The following is a 16,494-nucleotide window of genomic DNA, read 5'->3' as shown; positions in this document are numbered from 1 at the left end:
ACCTCATGTGTATCATTAGTACAGCTAACTGTGTTAGCTGTACTAATGATACACAATGTTATTACAATGTCCTTGTAATACACGGTTACAAGGACAAGACATGGTTTTGTGTACAAGTTTTTAAAGATGGACGACTGATAGTCAGGTTTAAGGGTGCAGTCAGAACTGAACACAACTGGCATCTCTTTAGTTTTTCTCTCTTTTGGTTTACAGTTAAAAGGAAGACTGGCTATTTTAATGTGACCTCACAGATTATCTTCATCATATTACATGATTCCTGGGAGACCAAGATAATGAAAAAAAAATATTAGTTGCTGCTACTGCTAACCCTCAACATCCAAGTAGATGCACCGATAGTATCAATTTTAAAATCCTACTTCACCTTGTTCTTGAGTTATCAGGACACATGGGTGTCTGTCAATGACCTTGACAAAGTTGAAGGCAGGCTGCTGTCCCTGCTTGAATGCTTGAGTCCTGAAGACATGGTAATGGTGACGGGGATCTCTAGTTCAGACTAAAGGAGAAAAAAAATGTTCCTGCCATTTTAAGACTCCCACAATTTAATAAAGATATTCTTTTGAATATTTACTTATATATTGCATATTTATTTGACTTATATTTGCATAAGTAATTTGTTAACAATTTTTCTTATCTGGCCTCTGCACTCATACAGTATGTATCTTATCTCACTAATTTTTTGTACTTCTTGCTTGTTGGTAAGGTGCTTTTAATGCATTGTCTGTACTTGTGTGGGGACTTGTTATAAATCAGTTTTCAACCTTAAATCTTTCTCTGCCTATAAGACCTTAATGAAAATGACTGAATTTTCCTTGTATTCAGTGAGCAGTGAGTTACCAATACTGCCATTTAATTTTGTCTTCTGCTCTTGTGTCTGGTGTGATAACTCTTGTATAATTTGCAGAGTGTGGCATGGTGGAAAAGAACTGAGAGAATCCTCCACTAAACATTTGAGTTCGAATTACTTTTCATTTTTTTACTAATTGCTTGCTTTGGTGTTTTGTGTCTTTGTGGGTGTGGGCCACACCCATGGGAGTGGAGATTCAACTCTAGTCCAGCTGCCAGCTATTTGGAGTTGAGTACAGGGAAGGGATTGGGAAGGATTTGAGCCCTTTTCTATAAAGGGGAGCGCAAACTGGAAGGAGGGGGTTGTTGTTGTTGTTGTTTTGGGGTTTTTTTGTAGGACACTGTTGCAGCAGGGAAGCCAGTTGACCTTGGAGACTCCAGGATGAAAAGTGCACATTTTAAAGGACATTTTTTTAACCTGGCGTGGTTTTGCTTTTAAAATAATCTAATGATGCTGGAGGGAGGACTTGTTTTAATTAGATTCATGTGGATCTGCTGGGATAAAAAGACTGGATTAGAGGCCCTCTGTGCCCAAGGAAAGGAAATTGGTCAAGATTTGGAGAAGTTTGAATTTGAGAGTGGAAGCCCCAGGATCTGGTGTAGAGACCCATCCTCTAACAAACGCCAGGCCTGATAAGGTGGATGGAAAGCCTGTTTTTGGCTACTTGTTCTTCTGATTGACCACCTTTCCCTGTTTGTAACCAGGCTAACGATCCTGACCCCGGCGGCTTTGGGCCTTGGATTCCAGGCCAGAGTTGTCCTCAGCCAGTAGCCTGACTTGGAGGAAGAAAACTAAATCTTGTGTACCCCATTGCAGTGTGAGTGTGGTGGTTTCTTACTGGTCAATATTAGAGCTTACTACGTTCTTGTACGGGAGCCCTTTTGGGCCGTATGTAACATTTAGTGTTTGTCGACAGGATATGTGACCAGTATGCCTTAGACTGATCAATATGGCTGATGAACTATCTGAAACCGTTAATATGGTGCCACCATTTTTTATTGGTGCACCTTGGGTACCAGAATTTTGTGGCCTTAACACTAATTATGAAGACTGGGAGAGCCAGATTAGTACAATGCTCCATGCTCAAAAGTGGTCTGTAGAACAGCAGTGTGATGTTGTGCTGAGTGCATTAGGAGAACCACAACGTGAAATTCTTATTTTGGAGCAAGTGGAGCGGGATACGCCAGATAAGATCTTTCTTCAATTTAAAGAACTGTATAGGAACAAAACGGCTGTGGGTACCTTGCATGCCATGTTTTATGATTGCAGACAAAGGCCAGAAGAGCCTGTTAGAAAGTTCACTTTACATTTAAGGGAAATAGGCCATCGCCTGCAAATAAAAGAGCCACAATACCCTCGGCGTGCCGACCTGCACATGCATGATCAGTTTGTCTTGGGGCTCAGAGAGGGCGAGATACACCCGGTGCAGGTTTCACCTCTGGTGTCTGTTAAGGCATGACCTCTCTCATTTGAACACGTGTGTAAAGAGGCTTTGCAATCGGAAGCAGATGCTTTGCATAGCTCATATGAAAACTCTGCTTGTGCCATAGTAAAAGGAGATCTAAAGTGGCAGGATACCTTGAATTGGAATTTAAATAAATACATTTAAAGTGGAGATTCTCACAGAAATGAAGGAGCAAATTATGGACAACAAGAATACTCTTCAGGAGGAGCTGAGAGAATTTGTTTGACCAGCACCAATGCCACAGACATGTAAAAGAAAGCAGAAAAAAAATAATTTTTCTTACAATGGTAGATTGTTTACCTTCTCTAGTACTCCTGGTGTTACCAGATTTTAATTTTCACGTGCCAGTGAGACGTGAAAATTAACGGCCATAGGCCATATGGATGGCCTATGGCCGTCAATGCCATCATTAACTCTTGGATGCCATGCCTTTGACTTACTAATGGGAACTGCTTGTTAAACAAAGGCTGAGATGATTCCTTAATGACTTTGTTCATTGGAATGAAAAAAAGGATATTTGATAACTCAGAAGTGAAAAGTTTCTACTGTGCTGAACAAGTGTTTTGCTTATGTGCAACTCTTGTACCCCCAATTTTTATGCTTGCTTTTTTATGTTATTATTGTATTGTCTGTGAATGCAGAACAACAGTTTTATGGTGTATAGGACTGATTCAGAATTGATGTTTTTTTTTTCATTAAAATGGATTCATATAATACACATTTCCATCCATCAAAACAATAAAGGTTTACACCCTTATTGTTTTATTATTTTCAGGCCAGAGACAAAGTTTTTATTCCACATGACATGTGTTCCATGAAGTTGGTACTGTTAACATTAACTTTTAAAACCAGCTGAATAGATCTGTAATTTATTATTTTGGTTTGATTTTTCAGTTTTTCTTTACAGGAAAAGATGGATAAGCTTGGTGTTAGTCCTTTCCACCAAGTTTGTTTTGTTAAAGCTGTTTTCTGCTTACAGTATGTGAATATCAAATAAAGTCTTATGAATCAAATCATGTCAGTCTTTCATCACATGAATCACTTGTTTGTTTGTTTTAATTTTGTCAGATTCAAAGTTCAAACACTACAGATTTTAGACACTTTAGACCTAAAATTAATGTATATTTATTAGTCAAAAACATTCATTTGTGATAGTAAACGTATAACAAGTGTAACAACCTGAAAGTCTCCATGTGACAGTGAGAACATTGAGCTTAACAAGTAAGGTCCAGTTATTTGTTTTAACAAATCTTTCAAGCACATCTTCTAGTCTATTTGTAGGATTGTTGGCTGTCCACTTCAGAATACAAAAAGCAGAACAGGAGATTTTTGACTGCCTGACTTCTGTCTGTATTAAGAGTGGCCTTTGGTGTCATATTTCAGCTGCTGCATACGTTAATTGATTTTGTAACACCAAGACTTTATTATTTGAGACTGCTGTTAAGAAGGTCAAAAATGAAGTTTCATGCTCATCTGAAGCTACAGATATACAAAACCCGATTTACTTCACACCAGATCATTTCTCATATGTAGGAAAAGGTAAGTTCATTAAATGAAACTTAGAGGATCTTTGGCTCACGTCTTCATCTGGATGGTACAGCATAACCAGGTTAAGACAAATTTGTCTTCTCTAAAAAATATATTTGTGGGTGTTTTTCAGTGTTTTTAATTATTTGTTTTAATTTTGTTTATTTTTCATTGTCCATTGTGGCCTGGTAAACATTTTATCAATATATATTTCATAAGGTCATTGTTAAATATTTACAAGAAATCAGGCATTATACAGTGTGTAAACTTCAGTCCAGTGTGATTCGGATGCTCACCAGAAAATGTAGCCAGATATCAGCTGGGTTTAGATACATTTCAGATAAGATAACCTTTGTTAGTCCCAGAGTTGGGAAATTCAAATTGTTACTGGAGCAGAGTACACAGGGCAGGAACACATGAACAGATGCAGCATATCTAACATCAATAATGCTATGCAAAAATAGAAGAAATATACAGTGGCTTGCAAAAGTATTCGGCCCCCTTGAACTTTTCCACATTTTGTCACATTACAGCCACAAACATGAATCAATTTTATTGGAATTCCACGTGAAAGACCAACACAAAGTGGTGTACACGTGAGAAGTGGAACGGAAATCATACATGATTCCAAACATTTTTTACAAATAAATGACTGCAAAGTGGGGTGTGCGTAATTATTCAGCCCCCTGAGTCAATACTTTGTAGAACCACCTTTTGCTGCAATTACAGCTGCCAGTCTTTTAGGGTATGTCTCTACCAGCTTTGCACATGTAGAGACTGAAATCCTTGCCCATTCTTCTTTGCAAAACAGCTCCAGCTCAGTCAGATTAGATGGACAGCGTTTGTGAACAGCAGTTTTCAGATCTTGCCACAGATTCTCGATTGGATTTAGATCTGGACTTTGACTGGGCCATTCTAACACATGGATATGTTTTGTTTTAAACCATTCCATTGTTGCCCTGGCTTTATGTTTAGGGTCGTCGTCCTGCTGGAAGGTGAACCTCCGCCCCAGTCTCAAGTCTTTTGCAGACTCCAAGAGGTTTTCTTCCAAGATTGCCCTGTATTTGGCTCCATCCATCTTCCCATCAACTCTGACCAGCTTCCCTGTCCTTGCTGAAGAGAAGCACCCCCAGAGCATGATGCTGCCACCACCATATTTGACAGTGGGGATGGTGTGTTCAGAGTGATGTGCAGTGTTAGTTTTCTGCCACACATAGCGTTTTGCATTTTGGGCAAAAAGTTCCATTTTGGTCTCATCTGACCAGAGCACCTTCTTCCACATGTTTGCTGTGTCCCCCACATGGCTTGTGGCAAACTGCAAACGGGACTTCTTATGGTTTTCTGTTAACAATGGCTTTCTTCTTGCCACTCTTCCATAAAGGCCAACTTTGTGCATTGCACGACTAATAGTTGTCCTATGGACAGATTCCCCCACCTGAGCTGTAGATCTCTGCAGCTCGTCCAGAGTCACCATGGGCCTCTTGGCTGCATTTCTGATCAGCGCTCTCCTTGTTCGGCCTGTGAGTTTAGGTGGACGGCCTTGTCTTGGTAGGTTTACAGTTGTGCCATACTCCTTCCATTTCTGAATGATGGCTTGAACAGTGCGCCGTGGGATGTTCAAGGCTTGGGAAATCTTTTTGTAGCCTAAACCTGCTTTAAATTTCTCAATAACTTTATCCCTGACCTGTCTGGTGTGTTCTTTGGACTTCATGGTGTTGTTGCTCCCAATATTCTCTGAGACAACCTCTGAGGCCGTCACAGGGCAGTTGTGGAGCTGTTTTGCAAAGAAGAATGGGCAAGGATTTCAGTCTCTAGATGTGGAAAGCTGGTACAGACATACCCTAAAAGACTGGCAGCTGTAATTGCAGCAAAAGGTGGTTCTACAAAGTATTGACTCAGGGGGCTGAATAATTACGCACACCCCACTTTTCAGTTATTTATTTGTAAAAAATGTTTGGAATCATGTATGATTTCCATTCCACTTTTCACGTGTACACCACTTTGTATTGGTCTTTCACGTGGAATTCCAATAAAATTGATTCATGTTTGTGGCTGTAATGTGACAAAATGTGGAAAAGTTCAAGGGGGCCGAATACTTTTGCAAGCCACTGTAGACTATGCAGGTACAAGAAATAGATATGTACTTATATATGTAAGTCTATATGTATATATAATACAATAATACAGATTACTATTAGCAGAAGAATGAAACATTTCATAGTGTAGTGGTTGGGTTTTGATAGTAGCAGGTATTTAGTATTGCACACTGATATATGTAAAGACCCCAGTGTGTGCATATGTGGTGTACATTCACTGCTGTTGTGCAGTGTACAGGCTGACAGCAGCTTGAGGGAAAGGCCTCCAAAATGTCCCCTTTGCACAGTGTGGGTGCAGCAGCCTGTCACTGAAGGGACTGCTCAGTGTTGTCAGGGTGACCTGTATAGGGTGGGAGCTGTTATCTGACAGAGATAACTACCTCCACTGGGTCAAGAGGCCATCCCAGAACAGAGCTAGTTTTCTTGATCAACCTGTTTAGTTTCTTCCTATCTCCAGCAGACCACACCATAAAACATGGACAATACCACCACAGAGCCCGAGAAGGTCTTCAGGAGCTCTCCCTGCACTTCCAAAAGACTTCTCTGTAGCAGATACAACCGTCTCTATCCTTTTGTGTAGATGGAGTCTTTGTTGTTACTCCAGATCAGTTTATTGGTCAGATTACTTGTATGAGTCCGCTATCTTAATGTACATTCTCTGGATGTTCACTGGTGTTGCCTACTCATTATTTTAAAATAGAGATAGCCTACATAGTTCATACATATGAGAGACTATTATGAGGCAGTTAGGAGAAAGCGTTAAATGAGCTGTGGGCCACTGCTGGCACTGTCATCACATTGGAGGGTCACTTTAGTGTTCAAGTAGTGTAAAAACAAGCAAACAAGAACTCTTAACTAACTGAAACCTTTCATTGAACTAACAATATGTTCTGGCCAGACATGTGGCAGCACTTTGCTATAATTTTTTTGTATTTAACAAAATAAAAATGCAGGCATAAGTGTACACTTACGTCTGCTAGTGAAAATAGTTTTCTTTACAAATAACTCTCACTGAACTAACACAGCCAATCCCTCAACATGTTTTTACTCTCTGCTCATATTGCCTTCATATTAAATCATTTTTTGCTTTTTATAGAACTTATTTTCACATTGCACTCAACAACAAAATCCCCCATAACAAAAAGTAACTTCAAGGGCCAAATTGTATTATATTTATTCACGTCAACAGTAGGGGTGGCCAGTAGGGATGACGTTTTTGTTTTGAAAGGTTACTAGTGGATACTGGCAAACATCTTGGAAGAGAATAATACAATCTGTTATAAGGTCTCCGTTGGAAAATGGTGTATTTGGAATATAATACCAACATGTAATTAGAAGATAACATATAGTATTTCAGTGACCAAGTAGTATTTGGGTAAAAGTCACTGAATAGTGTTGGAATAAAGTGTAAAAAGTTGTGAAGGATTAAAATATCCAAGAGCTCAAATGACTTCGCCAAAACATGTTTCAATCATATTTTATCAACACAAATTGCACAGGTTTATTGAATATGAATAACTTGTATTAATTCAACTCAACTGCTTTAGTTCCTGCTAAAGCAAAACATCTGTGTGCAGCCAATATCCACTATTGAATTAAGTAAACCCAACATGTTTTTTTTCCGTGCATAATCACATTTAGCGTGATAAACTATTAAGCCAGAATTACATATTAGGATTTAGCCAAGTGTTAGGATGTAATGCAGAGTAGTATTTCTAGTAGGCTTGTTTTGATTTGCTTGTTTTCATTTTATTTTCTAAAGTTTAAAGAAGGCTTTAGAAAGGTCAAAATAAATCTTCTGTAAGGGAGTATCAGCTATTCTAGTAGAATTTATTTTACCAATGCAAGGGTGCATTAGTACCTTGTAATACAACATATCTATTTCATAAAGGGCGAGCACAAATTTCCAAAGAGACTTCCTGGCAGCTGCCATTTTAAGTATAACCTCTGGTACGGGGACATTCAGTTTGCAGCAGCTATACAACAGTGGCCTCTACAGGTGTTTACACACTATGACCAAATCAGACAAAGCAACACAACACGGAGGTCGCCCCAGTGAATTGATTAAGCTGGTAGCAGTGACTTGTTAACTTACCATTTGTCAAGCATATCTCCCATGAATGATATGAAATAATTTTGAGACATAACATTGACATCACAAAGTAGAAGCTGCAATCAGTTTTTAGGAAAGTGACTTCAAAAGGACTAGGTAAAATAATGCAGTATTTTTTTTAGATTTTATAATCCCTTTATAAATCATGTTAGCTAAAGCCTATATGGTACTGCAACAAGAACATTAGACAAACAAACAAACAAACAAACAAATAGAATATGTATAGTGACAGTCAGGTCTTGGCAGCTGATCGTGTTCTGGTACAAGACTCCAACCAAAAACAAAAACAAACACTCCTTCTGGACTGACGTGTGTGTATACTTACAACCAAACAGCTGAAATTAACTGTATTAAACCCGGTTATCTTTTTTCATGTATTTACTACTGTTTCCTTTTTGGAAATAGACTTTTTAAAATCACTTTTAATTTTATTTCAAAATGAAATATACAGTATTAAAATTAAAATTAAATTTGTTAATAAGACATATATTCAGCAGTGGAAATAAAATTAAAACAGACTTAGACCTACATTAAAAGACAACAGAACATCAAGGAATGGCCTAAGTCTGTTAATGCAACAGTGCGTAAACAATGTGAATTATGTAGTGGCTAAATTTGACTATAAATATAAACCAATGTGACAACCGAAGCACGGAGCTTCTACAGCTTCTTGTGCTGTTTTACAAGTGTACACCCCATTTGCAATGTTGTTGGAAATAAACGTGCATATTTATGCCATGGTAAAAGTAGTATGAGCATTAAATACATCGGAAATATTTTGTTTTCGTAATATGAGGACAAATCCGAGCACGGTCTGTGAGCCGATTGTCGCAAACGCTTCACTCCTACTGTGAATGACGACAGACATTCTTAAATAAGATTTGAGCTCTGGTGAAGCCAAGAGTCATTGGCTAAAGTTAGAAAATGCTGCGTGCCGATTGGATGCAGTAGCTGTCATTTAATTTCACGCTGCCAATACACTCAACCACTGACCTACTAACACAGATCCATGAGTCACTAGCCACCTTGAAAGGAAAAAGCCAAGGGAGGAGAGCAAAGTACTGTATAACTTGTAGGATTTTCTTGACAATCATTTCCTTATTAGCTGATGGAAAACCTATGCTGCTTCTCTGTGCATCATACGCGGTGGAAAACCAAACCAATCCCCTCAAGCAGGTGATAGAAAAGGTACAGTTTTGATTTGCGGTTAATATTAAATGTCTGGGATTAACATTAAGCGTTGTACAGATTTGTAGAGGATGGTGCCTGTTCACACGCCCAGAGATCACAGCGACGTTTAGCTAGCTTATATTTCTGTCAGCTGGTTACCTTCTGTGTGTCCTCGCACAAAACCTATTTTAAATGTAATAACAGCCTCGGTAGTTTCCAAGTTAAAAGTGCGACGAAGCTCACGTTCGAGTGCGTGCTTTTAAAAAAAAAAATAGTTATAACTGGTATAATAGATGTTTAATTTTATTCAGGCACACGGGCCTACCAGTAGCAGTGATTCATACACTGTGTTGAAACACAAGAATGTGATGTGGCTGTAGAAACATTATCAAAGCACTGTGGCTTCTGTCGATGTGTGGACAACAGAATGGGTCAGTCCACGTCGGGACAGCAAAGTAACGCTTTCTTCTCTGTAATGTTGTAACAGTTTACTTTTCAGGGCGTAGATGGACCTCGCGCTTGAGTCGCCATGCAATGTCATGAGTAAGGAAGGCAATGATGTCATGTACAGAGTTGAATGCCCACATTGTCTTAGTAAAGTCTGTTACACATAGTGTTCGCTATCTAACACATGTGCAACATTTTAGAGCTATTTTACTTGCACGCAGAGCAGAGCAATCACTGGTCCGTATTGTTATTGCCACACAGGCAAACATTGCATAATGTCTGCACCAATAGAAATTGCTGGCACTCGGGAGGCCAGGAGCAGGGCTTATTGTATAATACCGACACAATGAAGGAATCTGGGGCAACAGGACGCGTTGACGGCCCGGTGCTGGAACGCCGAGTCGATCGCTCTTTACTGCCTGTCGCGGCTGAACCAGCAGCAAACACTCGGTCAGCACCCACCCTCCAAGTGTCGCACTTTGCGATAACATCGCCACCGTTTTTAATCACGTGTGATCCAAATTTAGGCGTGATGTTTTGTTGCCTCGTTAAAAAAGACAAAAGGACGCGTTCGTCAACACCAGCTGGGGTTTGCATCATAAAATCTGTAGTACACTATGTAAGGGGTTCAAGTAAATGAAAAGAGAAATATTTCTCCTGTATTTCAAATGGATTTGTCGGGGATACAGCGCCTTCTTGCTTCTAAAAAGTGGGAGACCAAATTGTGACACACAAAGTTAGTGTCTGAAAGTTACCAGACTATAATGTGTACACAAGTCTGTGACCTATTAGTCATCTCTCTCTCTTCCTAAATGTAGACCCAAGCCAAGGACAAAATGAGGGCACAGAGTCAAGAGGAAACATTTGAGGAAACTGTAGCACACCCTAAACATGAATTTTTCTAATTAAAAATCTTTCTGCACCTCTTCTAAATAACACTATGTTTGCACTATGTTTGAGTTTGAAAGACTAGTTCAAAATAAATTATTCAGGTTACAGGCTCCATGTTTCTCATTTTTTGTGATATCATGCCTTTATGTCTATTTTTATAATTTTTTCTGAATAAAAAAGTTTGTTCACTTCAATTTCCTAAGCTTGGCATGTACAAAAGAACTGGTACTTTAAATTTTAATCGAGGTGAATCATGGGGAAGCACCAATTTATCGGCCAGGCATTGGAACTGAGTGGTATACCTTGTTGACTGGTATCAGGCTATTGGTAAATAAGATGACATTCACCAATGACATCTTTAAATATTTTCTGTTACATCGCATCAATTTTGAAGTCTGTTGAAGGCATCCAGTTTCTGAAAGTTAAATGATTACATGTTTTCTTCATGGTTTTTTTGTATTTTAATGAAGATTTCTTTGTTTCCCTGACACAAAGTAGGAAATGGTAATAACAAAACTAAAAAGTAATTATCTTGATATTAACTCTCCCTATTAACCAAATTTTACTCTTCTACAAATTTATTTTCAGAAATATACTGGACTCATAATTGCAGCCTTAATGTTTTATGTGTAGAGCACAAAAATCTGAATAAGCTTTAAGTGGATGATAGTATACAATACTTGGTCAGCACCAGTATCATGCAGTATCAAGTATCATGGTAACTTGTTTGACATTGTTTCAACTAAACTCTGACAAAAAACATTTCTCTTGTGTCTTATTCCACAGATTTCTTCAACTCAAGCGCATTAATTCCATGTGGCAGTTAATTTTGCTCGATACAAGCATTATGGTATACAGTTAAAGATCTTTTAGCATGCTGACAGTAGCAAACAGTAATAATATGCAATCAATAAAGCAAGAAGTGGACTCCAATCAGTCCTACAGTGGAGAGGATGCCCTGTGCCTGGCTGTGGCTTTACAAGGGACCAACAGAGACCTCCTGAGCCACAAAATCTCTGCACTCCCTTTCAAGGCAAAATCTGCTTGTCGTAGGAAAAGGGAGTTTATCCCAGAGGAAAAAAAAGACACCCTGTACTGGGAGAGGCGTCGTAAAAACAACGAAGCAGCCAAGCGTTCAAGGGAGAAGCGACGCATAAATGATATGGTGCTAGAGAACAAATTGGTAGCCCTTGGCGAGGAAAATGCCTCCCTCAAGGCTGAGCTGCTGTCATTGAAGTTGAAGTTTGGATTGGTGAGCTCGACAGCATATGCCCAAGAAGTCCAACGGTTATCCAGCTCCGCCACTCTTAACCTCCACCAAATGTTTATTCCACCCAATGCTAGCCAAGGTTTTACCAGCAAAGAAAAGGAGCCTATTCACCTGCGCAGCAGCTGCATATCAGTCATCAGGCATTCACCTCATATGCCCAAGACATTTACCGCAACTCAGGGTAGCTTTACTGTCTGCAGGAATGCAGAGGTCAAGCAGGAACCGGGAGAGAATGGCAGCTATAGACAAGAGCGAAGTAGTCCCTATGAACTCTACAAACCTGGCATAGCCAGCCCTTTGTCTGGAGTGTACACTCAGTCTGCATCATTCATGCAGATCACTAGGTCATCTAGTAACTCACCCAGGAGCTCGGATGATGGTGCAGTTAGCAAATCATCTGATGGTGAGGATGAGCAGCAGGTCCCCAAAGGGTTGATGCCATCTGTAGTAGACCCAAGAAGCATCATTGTCTCCACACATAAAGTGCCAGATGGTAGTTCTTCAGCTTTACCCCATAAACTGCGGATTAAATCCAGAACCGTCCAAATCAAAGTGGAGGCAATCGACCCCGAATATGAGTCCTCTGGAAAGTCCTCTTCTCCTGTCAGTATTTCAGAGGGAGAATGCTGCCAGGCCACTAAAAACACTTTTGGATGCACACAGGCTTCTCACTGCCCTTTGTCAGTACAGGTCACCAACATGCAAGACTGGAGCCAGCAGTCTGAGCAATGGCATGTAAGCCAGACAATGACACTGCAGGGTGGGTGCACGAGCAATGACGAGTCCTCAAGCCCCGTGTCAAATAGAACCATTGTGGATGTAAAAGACTCTTCCTATGCACACTTGCATGCAGAAGACTGGTATGTAAAACAGAGCTTTGGCACCCTGTCTCCCAAAGCACTCTCTTCAAAAAGAGAACAGGTACCTGGAATAGATTCTACCAAAAGCGTCGCTGATCATTATGAGACATTATCAAAAGGAAGTTTCTCTGAATGACAATTGTATGCTTAGCATTTCCATTATATTTGCTGTTTCACTGTGTGGACATTTGGGTTAAACAATGCTTTCTTTTGGTAAATTTTCAAATAAATGAGTTTGCATATAATACCAGAGTCACAAATAATAGCTTTTGTGTAGCCAGGCTATTTTCCAGTAAAGGCTGAGGAGAGATGGAACCCACACTGTCATATGATAAATTTAGTATAATATTCCTGTTCCACTTACAAAAGCAATTTCACTTAATAATGCCAGTTCATTGTACTTTGGCTTTTTCCAATCCAAACTTACTGTTAATGAAATTAACACTTTATGACATTTTTTGTGTTAAATTATATCATTAACAGATGGGTTTTATGTCATTTAACAAAGCAGGAAGCTATTTAATGTGAAGTGAACAGTGGGGAAGACTGGAATGTTGGAGTGGTAATTGGAACTAGTCTGTGTAGCAGCGGAGTGGTGAAAACTGATAAAAGTTCAACTGTACATGACAAATTATTCAGCATCATGTCCCTCCATGTTTTGCAAAGTAAAATAGGATCACATGCATAAGTAGCCTACGTAAGGATCTTCTGGGTACTTTGAGAATTTGCTATAGACTGTTAATCAAAGATTTGTGATAGACATTATTGTGTAGAACATTGTGAGTGAAAGTTTTTTTTTGGTTTGTTTGTTTTCAAGAGTCCAAACTGTTCATGATTGCTATCATAGAGCTTTGCCTATTGATATGCACCTGCTGTTTTTGAGCGCTGCTCTGCTTTTATTTTGTGACGCTGAAAAAATGTTCCAGTCGTTAACAGCAGCCCTCCCCCCTGCTGTCAAATTTGCGGCCAGGAGCAGCCTGGCCATTATTTGCCTTAAAGCTGAAATTCTTAATGTTTTAAGTCATATTATTGGTTTGTATGTTTGTGTAGTGCCAGATTACTTTTCTTTTAAGGAAATTAACAACTTCCTTAAAGTGAATGAAAGTTTTATACTTCTTTTCAGAATTATTTTGAGGAAGTGGTTTGAAAGTTACAGATTGTTAAGAGAGCATTTGTGTTCAGCCATGTTCTTTTGATAATGTAAACCCTGCTTATTGACATTAAACATTCATTTAACAGCACTGGAGGCTTAAACATTTAGTCAATAACATTGTCACAACCTTCCACCAGTGGCTGAACAGCCACATCCCTACTGGAGTTTAAGAAAAGAATGATACAGATTTTGACTCAAACTTTAGTACAACTTTTAAATAGGCTCTGCTTAACTCACTGCTTCACTATTTGCCAAACTTTTTTGCTTTTTCATTATTTTGTTGATTACTTAAACTTTCCAGGCTGCTGGTTAAAGCGAGATTGTGAGTGACATTTGCTGGAGAATTGTAAATTTCCTTAACCCTGACAGGACTGTAGTTGGATTTTACAAAGCTTTGAAATATTTTGAATTACACAATGCTCAGTTTATGGAAAAAAGTATCTCAACCCTAAAGTTTCTGTTACTTTGTAGAATCCAGAGCCGTCAGCAATCATCATCATCATCATCATCATATGTTTATTCCACCCAATGCTGTTTGCTGTTTGTAGCAAATTGGGGTGGTCACATATTACTATGTGACTTTCTATGTAGTTAATATAAATGAGCAAGTTAAATCAAACATAGCTGGTATCATGTCAAATAATTCACTTTATTTTAAATACATCATATGTGCATATTATGCCATAGTTGGAAATATACCAACAATGATAATCATAACTCATTTTTTTCCAGCAGCCTCAAGCTTTATTGTAATGTGAGCTTTTATTCACAATAAATGTCCTGTCATTAAATTGCATATGCTTTCTTTCTTTATTTTTCTTTCTTGAAGCTAATGCTAAATGTGATATTTGTGAGTGAAAATTATATTTTTGGCTATATTTTCAGCGATGTCCATTTTCTTTTATAGTATTAGGTCAATCATTAGGCAGTCATGTTGCCATAAGTCAGATCTCCCAGCATCCAAGTGTGGCTTTCAGTTTTTATTTTTACTCAGTGGGGAAAGACTTTCTAGTTCTTTTCACGTAATATGGCTGGATTAGGAAACACACTAGAAAATAATGCTACAGTAGCAAATTCATTTAGATGTAAAACCAACCTCTTCAGTGGTATTAAGAATGCCTAAAATCCATCAATCCATTTGTTTAATGACAGAACAGCAAAGTGAAAAATTCTCCAAAAGTTGTTGATTCAAGCTGAAACTGTGTGGATAGCATACCGCCATTGGGAATGGCGAACACTCACTAAAAGAAATGGGTTAGTCATGTTTGTAAATCATCATACGATTAAAAACAGTACAGTTAAAATAATGTGAGTTATGATTTAGGATTTGCTTTTGTTTGTTACTGGTTTAGAGAAATCACTGCAATAAGAAACATAATTGTTACAGCTTTAATGTGTCATTTTCTAAAGTAGAATTTTCAGTTATGAGTTTAACTTTCCAATGAGCTCAAGAACAAGTGTAACTTCACCTACTTTTTCTGACATAACAGACCTTTTTTGGTCCAAGAGTTTTGAACAGGTAAGCAATGTACTACAAGCAGGGTGCGATTTGTGTTCCCAGTGTTCCCATATACTCAGCCCATATAATTATGAGCTTAAAAATAAACACAGCTTTTACAAGAACAAGTAACTGTTTTTAATTAAAATTATATGTGCAGTATTCCTGGTCTCACATTTTCCTCCTTAAACACAGATGATCCAATCAAACATAAGAACTGTTAAAGAGATTAAGATCCCACGGCTTATCTTTATCCAAAATATAAATAAAAGTACTTAACATCCAGTCTTTTCATCAATAAAGTGATACAGAGTGTTAAAACAGAGTTTATCTGAATGCAGTTTTGCTAATAGTTAATTATGCTTAATTCTAATCATACTGTCCAACTACAAGTTTAACTAATATCCATCCAGGGCATCCACCAGGGCATACCCGGTACACCACACCCAGGAGGCATCCTAGTTAGAAGCCTGAACCACCTCCACTAGCTGCTTTTGATGTGGAGGAGCAGCAGCTCTACTCTGAGCCATAGGTGAGGGTAGCGATGTAGATCAATTGGTAAATTTAGAGCTTCATTTTTACACTCAGCTCTCTCTTCACCCCAATGGACCAGTATAGTGTCTGCATCACTGCAGCCACAGCACCAGTTCACCTGTTGATCTCCAACTCCCTTCCCCCCTCACTCGTGAACAAGATCCTGAGATACTTAAAGTCCTCCACTTGGGGGAGGAACGTGTCCCTGACCTGGAGTTGGCACTCCACCCTGCTGCTGAGCACCATAGCCTTTAATTTGGAGGTGCTGATTCTCATTCCCGCTGCTTCACACTAGGCTGTGAACCACTCCAGTGCAAGCTGAAGGCCATCACCTGATGAAGTGAACAGAACCGCACCATCTGCAAAAAGCAGAGATGAGATTCTGAGACCAGTCAAGTAAAAGCCTTTCGTCACTTGACTACACCTAGACATTCTGTCTGTGATAATTATCAACAGAATTGGTGACAAAAGGCAGCCTTGGCAGAGTCCATCACCCACTAGAAACAAGTCTGACTTATTGCTGGCTATGCAGACCAAGCTCCTTCAACTATTGTATGGCAGACTTCCCATAATCCCGAAGCATCTCCCACAGGACACCTTGAGGG

The 16,494-nt window shown here is 39.0% G+C and overlaps 1 protein-coding gene across 3 annotated transcripts; it reads left to right on the top strand.

Annotated features, from left to right (window-relative positions):
* The first annotated feature begins 9,049 nt into the window (after positions 1–9,049).
* nfil3 (nuclear factor, interleukin 3 regulated) lies at positions 9,050–14,651 on the top strand. 3 transcript variants are annotated; one of them, XM_005449423.4, is made up of 2 exons: positions 9,050–9,242; positions 11,361–14,651. In XM_005449423.4, the coding sequence occupies exon 2, from the start codon at positions 11,449–11,451 to the stop codon at positions 12,838–12,840; it is 1,392 nt and encodes a 463-aa protein (XP_005449480.1). In that variant the 5' UTR covers positions 9,050–9,242; positions 11,361–11,448; the 3' UTR covers positions 12,841–14,651. The 3 variants fall into 3 exon arrangements, with proteins under 3 accessions (XP_005449480.1, XP_013121451.1, XP_005449481.1); XM_013265997.3 differs by having other exon boundaries at positions 9,050–9,254; XM_005449424.4 differs by lacking the exon at positions 9,050–9,242 and adding an exon at positions 9,330–9,667.
* Positions 14,652–16,494: the final 1,843 nt, after the last annotated feature.

The sequence above is a fragment of the Oreochromis niloticus genome, linkage group LG7 (genome assembly GCF_001858045.2).
Source record: "Oreochromis niloticus isolate F11D_XX linkage group LG7, O_niloticus_UMD_NMBU, whole genome shotgun sequence".
In the NCBI taxonomy this organism is placed as follows: domain Eukaryota; kingdom Metazoa; phylum Chordata; class Actinopteri; order Cichliformes; family Cichlidae; genus Oreochromis; species Oreochromis niloticus.
This window is presented reverse-complemented; position numbering and strand designations above follow the sequence as displayed.

Bases quoted from the DNA above. Each gene is read 5' to 3' on its own strand.
- nfil3 (XM_005449423.4), top strand. From the start codon at position 11,449: ATGCTGACAGTAGCAAACAGTAATAATATGCAATCAATAAAGCAAGAA.